Source organism: Sturnira hondurensis, unplaced genomic scaffold, assembly GCF_014824575.4.
Source record: "Sturnira hondurensis isolate 20B ecotype Veracruz unplaced genomic scaffold, ASM1482457v3 Scaffold0000867, whole genome shotgun sequence".
NCBI lineage: Eukaryota > Metazoa > Chordata > Mammalia > Chiroptera > Phyllostomidae > Sturnira > Sturnira hondurensis.
Genome location: NW_028073498.1, coordinates 3,504,504 through 3,527,084, shown reverse-complemented (window position 1 = coordinate 3,527,084; position 22,581 = coordinate 3,504,504). Strand labels below are relative to the sequence as shown.

Sequence of the window (22,581 nt, the reverse complement as noted above, 5' to 3'; positions counted from 1 at the left end):
CTGTTGCTTTAAGAGTTCTTCATGTATTCTAGATTCTAGTAAGTTCTTTGTTGGTTACATGTTTTGCAAAATTTTCTCCCAGTCTTTGGTTTGCGTATTTCCTTAAGTATCTGGATTTTTAACATTTGACTCCCCTCTAATTCAGCTTATCTACTGTGTTTTTAATAATCAAAATATGAAGGCTGGTTTCTTTAAAAAATCTTTTTTCACCTTTTACTCTCCTATAATTATAATTTTTATTATACCTACACTTCTCCCTCTCCCTTGCTGCATTATAACCCATTTGTCATTATAACCCATTTTGGTAACGTGTGGCTTTGTTTAGAGTTTGTAACTTCTTTGGATTAGTCTTTTCTCAAGTATTTTATAATTATTGGATCTGTGCTCCTTCCCTTTGTGTTTAGACTTCCTGTCACAGCCTTGGGGATGTAGGTCGCACATGTGGTAGCCGAGAGATGGTCTAGGTATGGAGACTCTAGTCCTTTAGGTTGTTTACCAACCCGTGTAGGACACTGGCCACACTTGGGCTGAAGCCCAAGCCCCATGCTCCCTGTTCCCACTGCAGAGTAGATGCTGCTGCTGGTCCTACTTGCTTGGCACCAGGGGCCGAGTATGTTTGGGGGCAGGAGCACAGTTTACTCACCTGGCGGCGGCTGCTGCGGAATCCTCTGGTCGAGTCATTTTTGATCCAAAGCTCCCTCCTGTTCTCCTTCAGTTATTTTTATTTATTTTTTTTAACTCTCCACTATGGTGTTGTCAAGTTGATGTCTCAAAAAGTCATACTCGTATAAATGCTTTCCCTTTATTTTTTTAAATTTCTTTTGCTTAAAATTTTTTAAATTACAGTTTACATTTGATAGTATTTTGTATTAGGTATACAGCTCCTGTTCTCCATCTTTGGTGGGCCAACTCACTTGTTTCTGGGTGGTCTTGTCTGATGAAATCTCCTTCCTTCCTTCCTCTCCCTGCGAGAGATGGTTCATTCTTCCTGTGTTTTCCCCTAACACCTGATGTCTGTAGTTCCCGGTTTATGTGTCTGCCACTTACGATAATTTTGTTCTGTGTAAATTTCTATCACCTTGAGTAACTCAGAATGGTTGAAATATTTTTCAGAGAATGAGAGTTTTGATTACATAAGGAATAACCTGAGGCTTCCAGGGAGAACAGGCCAAGTAAGGTACCACATGGAGAGGTATTGGTCTGGTGTCTCTTACTGGTAGGTTAATCTTGGGCAGGTTATTCAGTCTTGTTTAATCCTTTATAACATCATAATTTTAATAAGTATATGAAATTTGATTGCATGTAATAAAAATAATACATACTCATTAGTTTAAGAAAATTTCCCCACCGGCTCCGCCATTTCTCTGCACCACTTAGCACCACTCTTGGTCTCCACGCCTCTCCGCATCTCCACCCCTCCTACCATATGGACGAATGTAGCTTCTTAAAATCCTTGGTTGTCAGACTGCCATACAGCTCAATTTTCTGACAAATCTGGGTGATATTTGTTTTGTAGTCTAGTTACAATTTTTGCTGTAGCTGTGTGAGGAGGCGAAGCATGCCTCCATCTTGTCTGGAAGTCCATAGTTAACTTTTTAAAAATTGTCTTTGTCGCTGCTTTAAAGTTTTTTAAACTGTAAGGAAAACACTAATTTGTTTGCCAAGGGGATGTAGTTTCTGGTCAGCCGAAAAAGTTCTCTGAGGAGAGGCAGTCTTTCTGGGATGTAGGCACCCTCATGTAGCTAGGAAGTTTGCAGGAGGGAGTCAGGTCACAGGATCTCAGTGTGTTGAGTGAACATGTATGTGCAGGCCTTGATGAAGCCTAATGACCAGGTTATGTGTGCTGGTGTTGTACAATAGTTTGTCTGGTCTTTGTCCCAGGGTCCTAGCACACAGGGGTGCCAGGGTGACAGGAGTGTCTTTACTGTGCTAATAGAATGACACATAGTGGGGCTTCCAGATAGGTTCCATGGGGGCCAATGCCGGGAGGGACCAATCACGTGATTTGGAGCTAACCCTACCCCCAGGGAGGATAGCTAAGGGAGCTGCAAGATGGGGTTCAGTCACGTGGCCAATGATTTGGTCATATCTGCCTAATGAAACCTCAGTAACAGCTCTTGGTACTAAAGCTTAGTGGAGGTGGAGCTTCAAGGTTGGGGAGCACGTGGATGTGCCAGTAGGCCTTCATTCTAAGAGGAGAGGACAAGAAACTGCTTTCCCTCCCAGACATCACCCTTTGTATACCCTTGATAATAAAACCATAATCCTAAGAGTAGTCCTTTCCTGAGTTCCAAGTCATCTGGTGAAGAACCAAACCCCCCGGGGTGGGTAGTGGGAACCTCCCAGGTTGGTAGCCAGTTGCTTACAAGTTTGGGTGGCGTCTGAAGTAAGGGCATTCATTCCTGGGAGGCCCGGGCCCTGGCTTAGTAGGGTCTGTGCTACTCCAGGTGGCTGGTGCCGAGACGGAATTGTCAGACACCTGGTTGCTGTTAAAAGGGAGTGACTGGACACAACCAGCCACTTTTCTTTCCCATGGGTGACACCAGGTAAACCTTGGCCAGACTCCTTGCTGCTTAAGAGTCCACATGAATCAAACCTCGTTTGCTAAAACATTTTTGAGAGTAAAATGCAGTTGACTAGGTTAGACTTTAAACCTTAAGTTTAGCCTTTAAGCCTAGTTGCAGCATTATTCCAAAAAATGTTTCCACTTTGTTGGCCTTTTTCTCCCTGGATGTTTTTCTTTTTATGTCATCAAATCCCTGGACTTTTATTTTCATTTCTATAAGTTAAATTGATTAAATACTATTATTGCCCCCTTTTTTCCCAGGTGGGACAAAGTGGTCAGGCCAGGATTTGAGCCTGACTGGCATGGCCGGTGCATGTCATCACCGTACTGCACAGCCCGCAGCTGCATCTGTCCCCTCATCAAAACAAGAGCAGAGAGAGGAAAAGGATTTGAAAACAGGGCTTCTCAAGGAACAGAAAGGAAGAGGGAGGAGAAGGGGCAATTCCTGTTTGGGGGAGTTGCAGAAGTTTTTGGTCGTTTGACAGTGCTCTTATGTGCCGTAGATCCGAGAGCGAACGTGGAGCCATAGGATTGTGTTGCCGCCGTACGGTTAGGACAGTGGTGTAATTACAGCATCAAACTTTTGGGTGCATATTTTGAGTAAACATCTTCAGTTATGATTCTGTTGACTTCAGACTATTTAAGAAACTGATGTTTCTTCAGAATTTTAGTCTATTTTTCTTTAGTTGGTTAATGAGGTAAGGAAATTCTTAAAGGATTTTAAGCTAGGGAACATCAGTAATATAAGCACGAATTAGGCTTCATTTATTGTTTCCTGCTCACAGTGACTAGCACTGGGCGGACAGGGCACATGAGCAGTTGCGTCCGCCTGCCTGTTTACTGACGGAGGTCACCTCCAGCCTGAGCCCCCTGCATTGTGTTAGGCCCATCAGGAAACGGCATCTGAGTCTCTAACTGCAAGTTTCCCCTGTTAGAGCAGCAATTTACAATTTCTGTTCTTATTTTCTGGGTTTTTGTTTCCTTTAGGGGAAAAGAGGTTAAATGTTGCTATTGTTTCATGAATGAGATTTGTAAGTGAGATTAATTTTAATTTTTGAATGTTAGGTTTGGGTCTTCTGGCAAAACAATTTTTTTTTTTAAATCAAGTAGGGAAAACTCGCTTTGGTGCTGGAAATTACTTATTTACTTGTTTGTACACTCCCTACATTCAATATTGATTTAATGCACTAGTGTGTGGCATCAGATTTGGGACATGGCTGTTAATTTGTGTATTTTGTGAAGTTTGAACACTTTGTTGTGTAATGGTTCTTTAGAACTCACACTTGGATACAGCTTGTTCAGGTCAACTCTATGTTTATTTGCTTTCTGGCTGTATTTATTAAAGTTTAAAATGAAGTTTTGAAAATGGTATGATAAAAATATTTGAGATGACTTAAAAACAATGCTAAATAATTGAACCCTTAGCACTTTTGTTTGAAACTTCTGTTTAATACCTACTGCATTGGTTGACAGACTTCTCTGGCCACACTCTGCCTGTTTGGAGGTGAGGTTTTATTGGAACTAAGCCCACACTCATTACATTTATGTACAGTGTTTGTCCACTGTGATCGACTGGGTGGAGAGTTTTATCCGTAGACCCTGCGAACATCCAGATCTGCAAGAATCATTTCTCCCCTGTATGTCACTAAACTAGCCTTTGAACTTCACATGTGTTTCTTTTCCCTCTCTAGTTAACTGATCGCTTCATTGAGATTTATCTTCCCTTTTTTTCCCTGCAACAGGGTCGCTGTGTGGGTGGGGCAGTGATGCTGTCTGAAGGTGACATGCTCTCCTTTCTGCCTTTTGTCCTCTCGCTCCCTATTTTGGCCTCCTGGTAATTGGGGCAGGGTGGGGACGGGGGCATGTTAGCCTAAATTAAAATGAAATTGCCTTAACTATTTTTCCCCCTTACTTGAAAAGTGGGGAAAGGGAGACAGTTTCCTGGGCTGCCGTGAAGAAATAAGAGTTACCTAGCTTTTCCCAAAATCTGTTTTGGGGTCATGAGGTCTTTTGAGAATCAGAATGTAGCAGAGCTGCTTCTGGCGGGGGGGTGGAGGGCGATGTATTTTGAAATACATCATTATGGAAAACTTCTGGGGAGTAGGGGTGAGGAGTCCGCAGATTCCAGGTTGGGAACCCCTGCCCCCGAGCCCCTCTGCCAGGAGTCAATTGAGGAAACAAAAAAAATGGGCTTTAAGGCTGGGACATAAAGCTGATGTTAATTCAACTCAGAGAAATTACATGTTCTTCACTTACTGTTATACTATATACCTGATGATTTGTTTAATACTCGTTGATCACTTTGTAAACATGTAATTTTAACACTCTGTAATTTTGATGATGACCACTAGAACTTCAGATATAGACATTTGAGAAAAATAACTATTTTTAGATGTTCTCCAGAAAAAAGGTCACTGGCTTAGGCTAGCGCAATCAGTGTTTTCAGATTGTGAAGTGGGAAAGATTAAGCCCCTGGTGTTGAGACTTGCATCTGCCAGCTTTGCTGTGTGCTTCGCAGTAGAGTTGTGAAGGCCCGTTGGTTGGGGTGCTTGTCTCCAGAGTCTTGACCTCCCTCCACTTTTGCATGAGCCTTCCACCCAACCAGTGTTTCCTGAACTTTATTTAAAGGCAGATCTTCACAATTTGCCTTTCTGTACATTTCCTGGCTATTCTTTAAATCAACTCACTTTTTTATTTTTAGACAGGGGGAGGGAGGGAGAGAGAAACATCAGTGTGTGGTTTCCTCTTGAATGCCTTTTCCTGGGGACCTGGCCTGCAACCCAGGCATGCACCCTGACTGGGAATTGAACCAGCAACTCAATGCACTGAGCCACACTGGCCAGGGCTCAACTCACTTTTTAACACTTAAATTTTTGCATATAATTACTGTGTAAAATATGGGATTGGCATACTAATCCTCTTCTAGTTGCCACTTAAAGGACCTGTATAGATTGGGTTTGTCCCACTTAAAATAATTTTTTGTCTTTCTAGAGAGCATCAGTCCAGTTTGGGAAACACTCCCCCATGGGCTGGAATTTTAAAGCTCTGACCTTGAACCAGAACATGCTCTGTAGAAGCTACTTACTTGTACCTGGAAGTATTAGAGGAGAGGAGTGTTCAAAGGATGGGTGGGTGCTCCCTTGCTGGAATACCCCTCACTTAGGCAAGCTCATATTCTGAATATGGAGACATGTGGCTGTGTGCATGGCAGAGCTTGGCATCCTGGCCTTGCAGTGGTCGGTTTTTTGTTTTTTGTTTTTTTTTTTAATCTGGACACACACACACAAAGTATGTTTATATCTCTAAATTTCATAAGTTTTCTTTTCTTTTACAGGTTTGATCTTGCTCTTCTACCTAGTCTTTTATGGGTTCCTGGCTACACTCTTCACGTTCACAATGTGGGTTATGCTTCAGACACTGAACGATGAGGTTCCAAAATATCGTGACCAGATTTCTAGTCCAGGTAACTAACTTGCTGTTGTCGTGGTTTTTATAGCTTAATCACAAATGTTTGACAGAGCAGATAAAAGATTGTTAAACCTTGGTGGTAGATGATGTAAGAGTTTGATTTTGTTAATTGTTTAATATTTACACACCGATACAAAGACCTTTAATATTTACATACTGATACAAAGACCTTTAATATTTACATATTAGGCTGATAAATCTTGTGTTTTTTGCCACGAGTAAGCAGAAGTGAATATTGAGAATTATACTAAAGGCAAATTTGACCAATGCATTTATAGGTACAAATGGCTTTTATGAATATATGTAGCTGTTTCACTTTGTCTTGAGTTACTTTACTTATAAAGTATATATTTTGGCTCTAGCTCAGGTTAGAGCCTTAGTCTTATAAAATACACACTTAATGTTTTTTCAATTGCTTAGTATGGAAGTGGTAAGAAGTATTAAATAATGATACATCAATAGAGAATAAAATGAATATACTTTTAATGTGTACCTGCTTTATTAATAATCTTAAGTGGGGGGAATCAGGATACTGGAGAATATACTTTAGCACAGAAAATGTACTATATACATGAGTGTGGGCTCCTGCTATGAAATTGTTGGTTGTTATACTCCAAATTCAGTATACTCCACATTTTTTTAAAAGATTTTATTCAATTTTAGAGAGCGGGGGAGGGAGAAAGAAGGGAAGAAACATCAATCAGCTGCCTCTCATTTGCCCCCAGCTGGGGACCGGGCCTGTAACCCAGGCGTGTGCCCTGTCTGGGAATGGAACCTTTTGGTCCATAGGCTGACTGAGCCACACCAGCCAGGGTGAGGACCACATTTTATAGAGCAGTGTTTATCGTTGAAGGAAGGAAGATTGCACCAAAAATTGAAATTGTCTAGGCCTCGTTCACTGAGTTGGGTGAGCTTTCATCCCAAATGTTTCCATACAGCTGTTTGAATAACAGGGGCTCTTTGATTTGCTAAAATTTTCTCCACATATTAATGGCACATTGGCAAAACTGAAACTATCTGATAGAAAATGAATATAGAAAGTGCAAAGTAAAACTTGCCTCTTCGGAGGAACAGAGCAATTACAATTAACTGTAGCCAACAGATTTAGGGGAGTTTCTAATTGGCCTGAGTGGTTGTGAGGATTTGAGATTCTTTTGCTGTAGATGTCGACCTCCATAGTTGGAAGTGGGGAGTTCTGGATGATTTCAATGTACCTGTGAACACAAATGTCCATATAACTTACTGAAATCTGTTTTTTTAGGGGTAGGAGGAAAGAGAGAAGGGAATTTACTACAGTTGATTTCCCCCTTTCACCTTTATCTCGTTATAGGACTTATGGTTTTTCCAAAACCGGTGTCAGCGTTGGAGTTTTCGTTCATTATGTCTGATCCAGAGTCCTATAAAGGGTACATTGAAGACCTTAAGAAATTTCTAAAGCGTAAGTGTCTTAGAATAAGATAAAGGTTTCAGTTATTATGGAAACTAGTACCAAATTATTATTATGTTGGGAACATCATTCTTAGAGTTATTTTACCTGGGTTTTTTTTTCTGTCAGACGTGATCAACTAAGAGGACTTACAAGTCGATTTCATGATTAGTTGTGATATTCTCACTTGTGGAACAAGGGGGTCTAAGCCTGTGGGCAGTTGCTTTGAGTTTTTTTATCCTGTAAGAAGTACATGAGTAAGTTCGTTAAGGCATAATATGTATATCTGCATTAAAATGGAAAGTGTTCAAGGAATAAAGTAAAACTATATCATATAAAATAATGCCTCTGAGTGCTTGGATCTTTTGCATCCAGTGTTGTGCTTGTGTGCGGGACAGAGATTTCATTTAAAAAATCTCTATCAGTTTTGAGGTTTTGGGAGTTACCAGTTGTAAAGCGTTCTAGTAGCCACTCTGGCCCAGTTTTTTCTTACATTTTGCTTGGCTTAACCCCATGGTATTAACATGAATAATCATCAGATGCCCTGGCCTCTTGGCTCTTTATCATCTTGCCTTTTCCTTGGCCACACACCCCTACAGCCATGCCCTAGAACATGTAGGACTCCACTGCCAAACCCCTGGTTAAGGCTTTCCTGCCATAACATTCTATCCTTGCAGTTTGCTTGTTTAACTTTCTATCACTAGTCTTCTGCCTCATTTAGACTTCCAATTTACTGGCCCTTTTATCCTAGCCCCTCATAACCAAGCTTCCTTCTTGTCAAAATTCCATGGGTTATTTCTTTTTTACTCTTGCTAGTACTCTAAAATCCCTTGCCTCTGTGTATTTGTCATACATTGCATTGGATGGAGCCATAAAATTCCTGGATGAAGCTCTTCCTTAGAACCTGCCCCTGAGCAGCCAGGTGCTGCTGAAGAAAGATTTTCAGCAGGACTGATGAGCATTGGACTACTTGATCCTCTCCCTCAACCTGCTCCATTACCTGACCCAACTGTGGAGTTGGATAAATATTTCAAACCTCTACTTCCCTGCCTTTTCCTTTAGAACCCACTTTCTTCATGCACGGTCATGTACCACATACTGATGATTCGGCTAATGGCTGTTTTTACCACAGTGGTCCCATGAGATAGATTATAGTAGAGCTGGAAAATTCCTGTTGCCTAACAACAGTACCAACCCATCATAAGGCTGTAGTGCAACACATTACACCAATACCATTGTGTCACAATTGCCAACGGTATTCAGTACAGCAGCATGTTGTACAGAATTTGTCACCCCAAAATGCCTGTGGCATAGGGATCATTTTAGGCTGGTTAATTTGAAGACACAGCAGCCTTGGGAGCAGCTCTGAAAACCAACTAGAAGTTACCCTTGCTAAAAGACCTTTACATTTGCCAGGACAATCTCCATGTGTAAGGGGATGGACCTTCTCACTGGAATCTCTTTATCAATGCCGAAGACAGTATGCAAACCTGCTTAGCAATCTTACCCTTGTTCGCTGTGCTTTTCCAGGTGGCCTCCCATAACCGGCACCCCCACCCAATGCCTTCCTTTGTCTTCAGCTGCAGATGGTATTTAAGGTGGCAGCTTTGGGCCATTTTGGCAAGTTAACCGTTTTCGTTGGTTTCTCCTGTGTATACAGGAGGTACACATGTTATTAAATTCTTGTTTTTCTCCTGTTAATCTTTTATTTATGGGGATGTCTCAGCCAAAAATCCAAAAGGACAGGAAAAATGCCTTTTCCTCTCCTACAGAGTCATAGGCTGTGTCTCCCAGATGGTGTAAGTGAACTCTCTGGTGTTCGCACAAGGAGGAGCTCGCCTAAGGGTGCATTTCTCAGAGTAGACGCCTGTCACTGAGTGGCGCATGGCTATCATCTTTGTTTCTCTTTCAAGAGAAAATTGAAACCCAGATGGGAATTACCCGTTTCCTTGCTGCTGGTACAGCCAGCCCACAGTCTCACGCTCATTTGGTCTGTGGTGCACTTCCTTCCCTGAGGAGGGAGGCTGTGCTACCAGCCAGGCTTTGGCCCCCACCCTGCTCCTGTCTCGGAAACCTGAAACATCGTACTGTTTGCAGTCTTTTCCTAGGTGTGTGGGGCCTCTTTATTGGATACTCCCACCCTCATGTAAAACCCTCCGTTCTTTCCCATTTTAAATCACAATCCTCTTTTGATCCCACATCTTCTGTTAGCTGCCCTCCTAAGTCTCTTTCCCTTCATAGTTAAAGATACATTTATTTCTGGTGAAACAAGGTCCATGGCTTAAAAATCAAATAATAAAGAAAGGTTTGTAATGAATGAAAACAGTTCCTTGCCCGACTCCTTCCCAGCTGCAGTCGTGTTTATTCAACAAATACTTGTTTTGAGTGCCTTCTCTGTGTCAAGCACTCTTCTGGGTTCCATCAGTACACACAAGAAAAATCTCCTTGTGGCTCTTCCTGCCCTGTGGCACATCAGAAGGTAATCGCTGTTGTGGAGGAGAACAAGGCAGTGAAGGGGGTTAGGGAGAGCTGGGAAGGTTGCAGTTTTAAAGGGTGGGCCAGAAAAGCCTCCTATGACTTTGCTGGAACTTCATGGGATCTTTCAGGACAAAGACTTGCGTCCCCCAGTTCATTTAAGCCACACCATTAGTTTTTTTTTAAGATGCTGTTGTGCACTGTATATGAGCTGCTCAGTAGTGAGTACTTTCCAGTATGCTGAGCCCAGTGAGAGCAGGGGCCGCATCAGGCTTGCTCAGTGTTGTACTGCGTCTGCCTAACGCTGTACCAGTGCAGGGCAAGCTTCGGGCAGGCATTTGTAGTTCTCCCTTTTCTTTTCTTTCCTCCCCTTCTCCAAGTTGTAGCGTTTTTACTCTTTTACCACTTTTAGTCAACCTAGTTACTTCCATGTCTGCTAAAAACACCTTCCTCTAAGCTAACATCAGCTCTCAGCTCTGTTTCAGGTCCCCTTAGCATAGACTACATAGCACTGTGTATCTTCAGACCCTTCCATTACGAGGTTCTGTGTAACATCCGTCTTCCCCGTGCACTGTAAGTGCAGAAGGGCGGCAGCAGCGCCTTTTTATGTCCTCGCCATGGTGTCTTGGGCCGGGAGCATAGAAGGCATTCGGATGACACCATGTCTGGCTTGGACCACCTGATGGCAAGAAAAGAGATCTGTAATCCAGCTTGTATCATTGTGGAAATGCGTGACTTTAGAGCACTAGGTAACTCTTCACAGTTAAAGGAACAGACTTAATGTTCTTCCCCTCAAATTATCTAATAATGAGCATTGCTCTTTTTGTCTTTGGAGAATGTTGCCCAAAGGAGGGTGTATTCCTGGTTGTGTTTAAGATCTCTCTTCAGCTGATCTGTGCATGCATATGTGTTTCCTTTCTAGCATACGCTTCAGAAACACAGAACAATCTCATAGACTGTCCAGATGGAACGCTCTTTGAACAGAAGGGTCCGGTTTATAAAGCATGTCGGTTTCCTGTTACCTTACTTGAAGAATGCAGTGGGGTTAATGACCCTACCTTTGGCTACTCCAGTGGACACCCTTGTGTTCTTGTGAAAATGAACAGAGTATGTACATGTTTTGCTGCTATTGCTGCTTTTTCCTAATACCCTCTGTTAAGCTGGCAAGTATTTTTAAAATGTTATCTCATTTAGGGTAGCCTGTTAGCAGGCTAACAGTGGTATTGATTGACCTCTGGCACAGGAAACAAAACAAGATTGGTTCACAGATTAGTCATGGTTTAGGAAGTACAAACATCTTCCATGTTTCCCTTTCGGAGGCAGTGACGCGCATTTAGGCGTAGATTAATGCCTCACAGGACGGGTCACGCCCAAAGCACAGTTTTGTGAATGTGCAGCGCCATCTTTGAGTCCTGTGTGGTAAAGTGATTCAGACTCCCATGGGAGTAAATGAAATATTGACTTCAGTAGGAAAGCATATTTTTATAGTATGTATATGTGTGTGTGTGTGTGTGTGTGTGTGTGTAATTAATTAAGTAGTAGAAACACAGATAAAGTTGTACTCTAGTGAGCTCAGTTATAGCCAGTTAGCAGCATCTTGCTGTGTTGTACAGAAGAGATGCCTGAATTGGATAGCCATTAGTAGATTCAGAAGCTGATGTTGTCTCCCCGTGTAAGTGATAATAACTTGCCTTCTGGTGCAAAGGAAGCTGCTGCCCTTCTATACAGTCATCCTGCTGAGGCCTGCAAGCCTCCCCTTGAAAAGCGAAGGCGTCCCTGGGCATTTACTCAGGGCAAGGGCGGTTTCTTAAACAGGTGGAGGTCATGAGTTCAGATGTCACTAAAGTCATCATCCCATAAGCAAATGGCTACCATCCCCAGTAGGAATACAGCTTCAGTCATCTGAAGTTTGCACTGCTGAATAAGGAGTTCCCTATAGGGAGGGCCAGCCAGATCCTAAAATGCCCATACTGCCGCCCCTCCAGCCCCCCCTTCCCCTCCCCCAGTGGACAAGGACTGTATCCTGTCTGTACCACAGCCCTCCAGAAATCATTCCAAAATGCTGCCTGACACAGAGTAGGCAGCAGTAAATGACTGAGGGCTTTTTCAGCAAGACTTTATACGAATTAAGGTTAACAAAGCAAGCTAAAAGTAATATGAAACTGGAAAATCTAGCTTGTAAAATGAATTAAATTTTCCCCTTTAATAGGAATGCCTTTTATAATCCCAGCCTCCTAGGAGTGTCCTCAGGACAGTTTGATTGCTGGAAAACCTACTCCTCGTATAAAGCCAAGAGAAATTCCAGTTCCTTCTCCCGCAGGGCCAACTCTGAGTTTATTTTCTTTTAATATGTCCTCTTCGAACGATGAGGGTCTGAGATTATAGTTGCCCGTGGGGCGGCCTTTGCAGAGCGTGCCAGGAAGATAACACCAGACACACAGGGATCAGTAGTGAGATGTGCACACCAACTGTAGTTTGTTCCAAAGTCATTGTGAGGGCAAGGATAGTTATTGCTGCTTATATGATTATCTGGGTTACTCTGATACCTGTCTTTTGCAAGGAATATTTACAGTTACAGGCATTCACATGTAAAATGCATATAAATTCAAAATGTCCAAAATCTCACAAAATAGGTGGATAAATATGTTATCATTCAGGCAAGACTTATGTCAGCTACAAACATGGAAGTAGGCTCATTCTGCAGAACTCAGTGGCACCATGAGAGTCTTAAAATGGGATTCTTCTACTTTTTAAAATTTTAGAGAGAAAAACGTCTATTTGTTTTTCCGCTTATTTATGCATTCATTGATTGCTTCTTGTACATGCCCTGACCAGGGATTGAACCCACAACCTTGGTGTATTGGGACAGTGCTTATTCAATGGAGCTACCCAGCCAGGACGTGACCTAACATTTTCGTGAAGAACAGTTAATTATATTATGCCTCTGCAGTTCTGCAGTAATTATTTGCTTTAATTATTTGGTCATGTAAGTAATGGAATTAAAAAAGGTTTCTGTTTAAGGGTACCAAGTGTAATACTGTGCTTTGGTCGATTCTTTGGTAACTGACTTATTTCCTAGATTGGCCCAGTACAGTAATAAGATAGTTGGTAAGATTATTGTATTGAAAAGTCCATTTGAATTCTCTAAAATAGTCAGCATAAAAGGCACAGGTAACAGGCTTTTAATATACAGAGCTACTGTTCGACCTTGCCCTCTGGTCCCCAGCAGTGAAAGGTCCGATGTATACATTTGTGATGTTTCAATCAATCAGTATTTTTTTTCTTAGATAATTGGATTAAAGCCTCAAGGAAGACCAAGGATAGAATGCTCTATTTCTAAGGTTAGTATTTAAAAAATAACCCAACTTTTGTCAATGCTTTAGTGGGCCTTAATACTTTAAAAGTCTGATGAATATTAGTCATTTATTTTTTCCTTCCTTGGCACATTTTTAAAGTCCTCTGTAGCAGCGGTCCCCAACCTTTGTGGCACCAGGATCAGTTTCGTGGAAGACAGTTTTTCCATGGTGGGGGTTGGGGGGCGGGGAGTGGAGCTCAGGCAGTAAGCTCACTCACTCCTAACGGGCCACTGACCAGCCCTGCTCCGCCACCCCAGGGTCGGGGACCCTGCTCTATAGTGGCATTCCTGGAGGAATAACATTTCACCGAACTTTGTGGGCGGCCCTTCTCTCTTTGCTCATGATCATTTAAAAAGACTTGTTTACCACGTGCATTTGATTTCACACACATTGTCTTTACAGCTCCACATACCGTATTTTATTTTCTAAGATTCACTTTTTTCTTTGGCTTAATAACGCTGAAATTGTGGTCGGCCTACAATTAATGATGTCTTATCATAAGATTTTTTTTTGTCTTAATAGTACATAAAGTAGTGTATATCAGTGCATCTGAGATTTAATGAAACACAGTAGGTTTTCCTCGAGGTGGAAGCATTGTTCTTCTTCATTTCTTTCGAGTGTGCTGTGCAGCCTTCATCTCATAGTTACTTTAGTTTCTCTCTGTGCTGCAAGTTCAGCTAAGACAAATATGTCAACCATTGGTAAGAGCTCTGAGGAGAAACTGAAGCTCTAAATTTAATTCTGTCATTGTGCAAAATATTAACATTCCAACTTCAATTGTACATCTGAAGTATTTCAGTTGAAAGGTTACAATGAAATCACTTCTGTTGTTGTTTGTGGAAGAAGAAAAACAGTACTTTGTTTTAACCATGAATGGATTTCTTGTTTGGGCAGACACTTGCTCCGTGGTTCCCTAATTCAGTCATGCATCAGAATCACTTGGAGAGCTTACTGATTCCCATGCCTGAAGTTTCTGACTCTGTTGGTCTGGGGTGGTCAGAATTTGCATTTTTACCTTAAGTGTCCAGCTGATGGTGATGCTGCTGGCCTGGGACCCACACTCTGTGGATCCAACTTTAGAGCATCTGTGTTAGGGCGCTTACTCCCTTGTGAGTAGTACAGCACAACATTGGGGAGTTTACGGTTCCTCACCTGGGTTGAGGTGTACATACGTGACCATAGGCAGGCCACTTTATCTCTTTGTGCCATATTCAGCTCAGCAGGACACTTGAATAAGAAGCCAGAATCTCACTTAAGACCAGATGCTATATCGAAACCAAGCTTTACTTGATAAACAAATCCTTTTAAAAAGCTAGCGAGCATATACTGTTCTGTCTTGAGACGAAGGAAGACATTCCAGCTCTAAGCTGCATTTAGAAGCAGTGTTGTGTAACTCCCAGGAACCTCCTTGCTTGCAAGTCTTCCCAGTAGAAAGTTCCTGAAGCTTGGGTGCTAGGCTTCAGCCACGCACAAGTGCTAATTTCACGACAGTGCAGCCATGTGCCGGAGCTTCTGCTGTTGCACTTGAGCGAACCACATCAATAAGCTTGGAGGGTGGGTCTCCAGAGCCGCACCACCCAGAAGGGGAAACTCACATGCCTGGAGGCCATGGAGACAAAAGCTGAAAACAGCCCTTCCCAAAGATTTCTGTTTTATAAACCTTTGGCCAGTACAAAATACCTCCATGCAATTCATCCCTTAGGGTTTTAGGTGGATTTTTCTCCTTGTTACTTATTCTGTATCCTTTGCATTTAGAATAATTGGGGAAAATGTTAATGAAAAATCATGGTCTGATTACTCAGATTTCAGATTGTTTTTGTTATGTATAAAGTATATAAACTAATGACAACAGATGGGGTCCATTTAGTTTAGGGGTGTTTTTGTTTTTAGGAAAAGCACACAAAATTAGAAGAAGGGCTTGTAAAACTTTGCACTTTACTCCCAGGCTGGTCACAAAGCAGTGTTAGTGCCCGTCCCTGTGAAGCCGATGGGAGCGTTCCCTGCCAGGTGCCGGTGGTGGGGCTGCTCTGGACAGGCAGCCTTTAACATGTCTGTGTCATTTGCTGTATTGGTGTTTCATTTTCTTACGAAAGTGAATCATGTTCATTTGAGGAAATTTAGAAAAATACAAGAGAAAAAAGTGTCCAGAGATGATCACTGCTTAGGACATTTGGTGTGTATTCTTTAAATAGTTTATGCGTGGTGATTGTGCAAAAGAAACAAAATATATTAATTTTAAAATTTTATTTTGTTTCCAGTAGACCTTGGTGGCGGTTAATAAACTTTTGTACTTAGTCCTTGTAGTTTCTAGTGCGGTCCCATTGTGTGTACTTAGGAATCCGTGACAGGCACACTTTACCCTGAAGTAGCACATCATTATTCAGACACACGTTTCAGTATTTCACAATTTCCGAATGCTTGTTTTCACAGAAGGTATAAAGTACAAGTTTAAGTAAAAGCCTGCCAACATTGGGGTTCAGGTAGAAACCAAGAGAACAGGTAAGAGTCTGTCACACCTGGGTAACCTCGAGCCTGGGACCATTGCCCAGAGCCTCAGCTCACCCCCATAACTGATCCTGCCCTCCTGTGGGTGGTCAGGCCTCAATGAATGAGGTAGATACCAGTGAAGTGTGGTATCTGGATGGAAATTCACACTGAAATAAACTAACCCAAAGGAAGCCCTTTACATTTGGGGGAACATCTCTTGTTTCTGTGAATTTAAGCTCATATTAAGGAAAAGTAGTTTATACAAAAGCAGTGCAGCCCTGGCTGGTGTAGCTCAGTGGATTTAGTGCAGGCCTTTGAACCAACCACCACGGTTCGATTCCCAGTCAGGGCACATGCCTGGCTGGATTGCAGGCCAGTTCCCAGCAGGGGACGCACGAGAGGCAACCATACATTGATATTTCTCTCCCTCTCTCCTTCCCTTCCCCTCTAAAGATAAATAAATAAAATCTTTAAAAAAAAAACATTGCAGAAAAGCACTCATATTAAAGCAGTTATTTTTTCTCTGATATAAAATGGTATTTTTTTTAAAGTAAGTACAGTGCTAGGGTAGTATTGGAAAAGTGGGTGTAACATGGCCTATAATTCTCTCAGCCCCATTACCCTCTGCGCTGTCCCCATGGCGGTGGGTTGGTTGTAAGCACTGGCCCTCGCTGTGGTCTCCCCGCTCTGTCCTCTGTCCTAGCTTCCCTGCCACCCGGGTCCCTGTGCTGCATGACTGTTAGCGAAATAAGCTGTGGTGTTTCATGTGTGCGCTTTCAAAAGTAGACGTTAGTATACTCAGTTTAGGAACTTGGGCATTTAGTAATGTTTTATTTTACTTAGTAAACTTGCCACTGATTTTAATCATTGTCTATGTTATCTAGTATGTTAAAATTACAATCATTAAAATTAGTCCTACTTGGAATGTTATAAGAGAATTTTTATAAATTGCTTATTAAGAAGAGTATTAGAAATAGCTAACAAATAGCAGGAATGAGTTGGATTATAGATGGTGATTAGATTTGTGTATTTATCATATTTGTCTGTTTTTATAAAGATATGGCATGTAATTTCAATAGATTCGTAATACTTTTGATTTATATGTGCTGAAAAACATTTAAACAAACTGTGGTGTTTAAATTGATTAAGAATGGGGTTTTTTGCCTGGAGTACTTTAAATTTTCCCTAATAGTTTTCATCCCTGTCACCATACTTCCTCCTCTGGTCACAGCAGTCGCGACTGCTACTCACCTGAAACTTGGGCCTGCTGCCCCGCTGTGTGCTGGCCGCCAGCGCTTTCCAGTCTGGAAACAGTGTTTTGTTCATTGGGGCACATTGCTCCTCAATCCACTGATGTGTTTCTTTCTTCCTTTCTTATTCTTTAGGTATATTTTATTGATTACGCTATTATAGTTGTCCCATTTCTTTCTCCCCTTTATTACCTTCCACACTGCGCCCCCTCCCACCTGCATTCACCCTGCTTGGATCATGTCCATGGGTCACACACAGAGGTTCACTGGCTTCTTCACTTCCCACACTGTTCTTATCCTCTCCCTGTCTGTTTTGTACCTACCAATTGTGCTTCTTATTCTCTGTACCTTTTCCCCTCTCTTCCTCCCACTCCCTACTGATAACCCTCCATGTGGTCTCCATTTCTGTGGGTCTGTTCCCGTTCTAGTTGTTTCCTTAGTTTATTTTTGTTTTTTGGGTTGATTTTGTTGTTGTTGTCATTGTTGTTCAGTTGTTGATAGTTGTGAGTTTGTTGTCATTTTACTGTTCATGTTTTTGACCATCTTCTTTTTCTTAGGTAAGTCTCTTTAATATTTCATACAAGGGCTTGATCATGATGAACTTCTTGAACTTGACCTTATCTGCCCTTCCATTCTAAATGAAAGCTTTGTTGGATAGAGCAATCTTGGATGTAGGTCCTTGTCTTTCCTGACTCTGTGTGGTTGCCTCTTGAATGCCCCCTACTGGGGTCCTGGCCCACAACTCAGTCATGTGCCTTGACTGAGAATAAACCTGTGACCCTTTGGTTCACAGGCTGGCACTCAATTCACTGAGCCACACCAGCCAAGGCCTGTATATTTTTCTTGATTTCACTTTGCATAGCCTTCACTTCTTCCTCTATTTGTGACCATACTCAACCATTTCTTTGAGCATCCTGATTACCAGTATGTTGAACTCTGCATCGGATAGGTTGGCTATCTCTTCATTGCCTAGTTCTGTTTTGGGAGCTTTGATCTGTTTTTTGTTTTTTGTTTTTTTTTTCATTTGGGCCCTATTTCTTTCTCTCCATGCACCTGTTACATAGTAAGGGGCAGAGCCTTAGGCATTCACGGGGGGCGGGGGGGGGGGTGGCAACTTACATGGTTACATTGTGTGTGGCACTATCTGTTGGAGAGGTATCAGAGGGAACAGTGCCTCTTGCTCAGCTGTTCGCTGGCTTTCAGTCACTTCCTCTGCTACCAACAAGCAAACTGAGCCCTTCTGGTGCTGATTCCCGGATGAGTGGTTTTGTGTACATTCTAGGACCCTGTGGGTCTCTCCAAAGAACTCTCCTGTGAGGCTGAGAGTTGCTCCTGCTGCTGCAACCCCCACAGGTTTTTACAGCCACGCGTTTTGAGGCTTTATTTCCCTGCATTCTAACCCTGGGTTGCGCAGTCTGTCTTGCTTCCCACTTGTTCCTCCCAGTTTATCTGTATGGAAGTGTGGCACCACCAGCCACCACCTCACCTGCCTGGTCCTCCAGCCACCGCCTTGCTATCGTCTCCACCCCTCCTACCAGTCTGAATGGATGTTTCTGTAACTCCTTGGTTGCCAGACTTCCACACAGTTCAGTTTTCTGACAGTTCTGGTTATTTTCTGTTTTTAAATTTGTGGTTTTGCGAGGAGGCAAAGTAGATGTGCCTACGCTTCCCTCTTGGCTGGAAGTCTGTTCCTGCTGCCAGGTAGCCAAAGAACTGTCAGGCACGTGGATGTTGGAAGGCAAGTAAGATTTTACAGACAGTGCATGAGCCAGTCTGGCTGTAAGTTAGAGTGTACCGTCATGGAAAAGCCTGTGTGTCTCAGGAAATATAAGAAGAGTGAGGATAATTTGTTTCAAGAGGTTTAAATCAAGATGAGCAAGTCTCTTCTCAAAAACACACCTGTAATTAGTGCAGTTGGAGCAGCCTTGCGGTTTCCCCATATTGTGCGTAATTGATACTCTGTAATATAAATACCTTTAAAAACTTTTTTGTGACTTAAAAAAATTTTGTTTTATGTTGGCTTTCAACTCTAGGGTGAAAACACAACTCTATCACTTCATCCTGCCCCGGGAAATCTAGACTTAAAATATTTTCCATATTATGGGAAGAAACTGCACGTAAGTATTTAGAAGTTTTTACGTGATTGGGACTCTAGGGAAATGGGCTCATCTGTATTAAAGTGCCACTTGTCTGGGATCTGTAGGCATGTCTTGTGTAACTTGTGCATCGTGTGTTCTGGTTTTTAAACACACGTGATGACAAGTCGGGGTTCCAGGCCTACTGTTCGAATCGCAAAGTCCAGGCAGGAAGTACCATTATTATCTCTATCATTATTGAGGAGGTGATTGTTTCGAGAAGATAGAGACATAGTCAAAAAGTAAATTACCTAGCGATAATTTACTTATAAAACTTTTTATTTTAAAATAATGTCAAACTGGCTAGAGCAGTAGAAAAAAATTCCATAGACCCTTTACCCAGATATCCCAAATGTTAATACTTCATTTCATTTGTTTTAACAGTCTCCATTTATATATATATATAGTTTTTTCCCTGAACCATTTGGGACTAAGTTATAAATTCAGTGCCTCTATACTAAATGCTTAAGTGTTTTTCCCTAGAAATAAGGACATTACCTTATGTGACATTAATACAGTCGTGAGGGGAATTGAACACGAAGAAAGTACTATTGTCCTGTCGACAGGCCTTAGTGGGATTCGCCTGTTGTCCCACTGGTGTTCTTTATAGGAAAAGGAAAAGTGTTTTCCGACCCCCGGCCGTCACGCCATCGACATCTTCGGTCACCTGTGACCAGAACAGTGCCTCAGTCCGATTTGCGCCCTGGTACTCTTAGAAGAAAGCACGCAGGCCTTTTTCGGGTGGTTGGGGTTTGTCTCATGTCTTCATGAATAAATGCAGGTGGCACATTTTGGCAGATGTGCCTGAGAAGGAGTGTTATGTCCTCCTCAGAACAGAGGATCAGGAGGGACATGGTGCTGGTGGGTCCCACTGGCGGTGATGGTGACCTTGACCACTTGGTTGAGGGCGTGTGAGCCAGGTTCCTGTAAAGTCACTCTTTCCCCCCTTTGACATAAATAATTACCATCTAGGGAGAATACTCTGAGAGTCTATAAAAGTTCTGTCTGTCCCGTAGCCTTAGCACTTTTTGATTCTTGAATGTATTGGTCGATAGTAGGACTGTTCCCAGTTGTTTTCTAGTCACATTTCTCCTTTTTCCATTCACTAGTTGGCATTCTGCTCTAAGGGAGAACTTTTTCTTCTCTGCTGCTTATTATTTATGTGTATCAGTACATTTTCATGGATTCTTATTTTACTCAGGGGGTTATAATCACTTACTGTGGTGCTAAAGTCTCAGACTTGGCTGCTGGGAGGAATTCGGGCGGCCTCTCTGCCCTTCCGACATGCCCCTCCCCTGCACGGGTCTGAGCGCTTCCTTCCTTTCTGGCGCCGTATTCCAGGTCCACCTTGCACTTGGCCTGTCCTAGCCCTGAGTCAGCCCCTAGTTCCCTCCAGTGGACGACTGCATTTGGACACCACACTGACAGTGCGGCGACCGAGGGTGTTTGCATGAGGCTTCACAGCAGGCGTGTGCGGGGGGTGGGGGAGGCCTAGGTAACGTCAGGAAGGCAGATCTTGTGCATATTTATCAAACATAATAATACAATATATGCCCTCAAGCACACCTGGAACTGTCACAAACATTTATCATTTAAAAAAACAAAACCATTCTAGCCCTTACCAGCATGGCTCAGTTGCTTGAGCATTGTCCTGCAAAACGAAAGATCGCCAGTTCGACTCCTGTCAGGGCGCAGGCCTGGTTTGCAGGCCCCACCCCCCGGCTGGGGGCGTGCGAGGGGCAGCAGATGGACGTTTCTCTCACACGTTGATGCTTCTCTCACTTTCTCCTTTCATTTCCCTCGCTCTAAAAATCAATAAATAAAATCTTTTTGAAAATACATCCTAAATTTTCATAAAGTGGAAATGTATTATAACTGATACTTTGATCACAATGCAATAATTATTAATATAATTACTAAAATAAATTTTCAAAGAGGAAGGGAGTTGAAACCTTTTTGAAGCAACTTTGAGTGAAAGGGGAAGTTCGGGCCAGGATTGTAGAGCACCTGGAAAGTGCTGATACTGAAGCGTAGTCACAACCCCCGGGGCACAGTTACAGCAGCGCCTGGGGGAAGACCCATAGCCGCACCCGCACTGGGGGAAACAAACAAACGTCCAGTTTCGAGTAAGAAAGGTGGAGAATGGAAAGTGATCTACTTAGTGGATTAAAGTTTTGTTTTAATATTTTGCGAAGTAAGCCAACTATTGATGAAATGTAGATGACGTTACTTTGAATAGTTAATATCTTTCCCTCTTTACCTACCAGGTGGGCTATCTACAGCCCTTAGTCGCTGTCCAGCTCGGCCTTGGTGCTAGCAGTACCCCAAAGGAAGCGACAGTCGAGTGCAAGATTGTTGATTCACCCAACCTGAAAAACCACGACGACCGTGACAAGTTTTTAGGACGGGTTATGTTCAAAATCACAATGCATGCACAGTAGGAGTTAGAACGCGTCCACAGAGTAAATGTTGTGTTGTCTGTCTTCATTTTCTATCAGCTGGACCTGACATTCTAGAATTACGAGACCACCTGAGAGAGAGGTGGGGTGGTACATGACACTGGGGTAACACTGTAACGTGCTTCCAGGTCATAGTGTTCGATGTCCTCTGAAGTAACTGCCTGTTGCCTCTGCTGCCTTTGGGAACCACTGCACAGTCGCCCGACGGGGACTGTGAACATCTGATTCTGAACACGGGGTCTTGTCCTATTTTTATGTGGTTTAATTGCCAAGTGTCTAAAGCTTCATGTGCTGTGCCATGTAAATATTTTATAGATTTAACACTGGTTAACTGTCATATTTTGATGCCAGCAAAGTTTTAGGGGTGAAATGGTACCTGACCAACACAGAGTGACTTTACAGCTGCAAAAATGTGTGTGGAGAAGTTCTGGGTATGAAGAGGAAAAGAAAATAAAATTGGATTTGAAAAGTTGTCTTGAGTTTTGTGTAATCATTTTAAGAACATGAACTTTTTGCTTTATAACATGTTAAAAAAAAAGGTAAGTGAATGGATTATTGGTGCTGGGACTAAATCACTTATAAAAAGTATTTGAGCCCCGGCTGGTGTGGCTCAGTGGATTGAGCACCAGCCTGCAAACCAAAAGATTGCCAGTTCGATTCCCACTCAGGGAACATGCCTGGGTTGCGAGCCAGGTCCCTAGTTGGGGATAAGTTAGAGGCAACCACACATTGATGTTTCTCTCCCTGTCGTCTTCCCTCTCTTCCCCTCTCTCTAAAAATAAAGAAAAACCTTTTTTAAAAAAGTATTTCAAACCATAGATCAGGGGTGTCAAGCTCCATTTCACCAGGGGCCACATCAGTCTCCTGGTTGCCTTCAAAGGGCCAAAATAATTTTAGGGCTGTACAAATGTAATTACTCCTTAACCATTAAGAAGTTGAAATTACATTCGGCCCTTTGA

At 42.5% G+C, this 22,581-nt stretch overlaps 1 protein-coding gene across 1 annotated transcript in view; it reads left to right on the top strand.

Moving 5' to 3' along the window:
• Window positions 1-22,094, top strand: part of ATP1B3 (ATPase Na+/K+ transporting subunit beta 3) — a 36,701-nt gene extending 14,607 nt beyond the window's left edge. The window contains exons 2-7 of the mRNA XM_037051487.1: window positions 5,901-6,029; window positions 7,365-7,472; window positions 10,858-11,042; window positions 13,223-13,276; window positions 19,062-19,145; window positions 21,431-22,094. Coding sequence (XP_036907382.1) covers window positions 5,901-6,029; window positions 7,365-7,472; window positions 10,858-11,042; window positions 13,223-13,276; window positions 19,062-19,145; window positions 21,431-21,604 — 734 coding nt within the window. The 3' untranslated portion in view covers window positions 21,605-22,094. The remainder of the gene's footprint in view (window positions 1-5,900; window positions 6,030-7,364; window positions 7,473-10,857; window positions 11,043-13,222; window positions 13,277-19,061; window positions 19,146-21,430) is intronic.
• The last annotated feature ends 487 nt before the right edge of the window (window positions 22,095-22,581 follow it).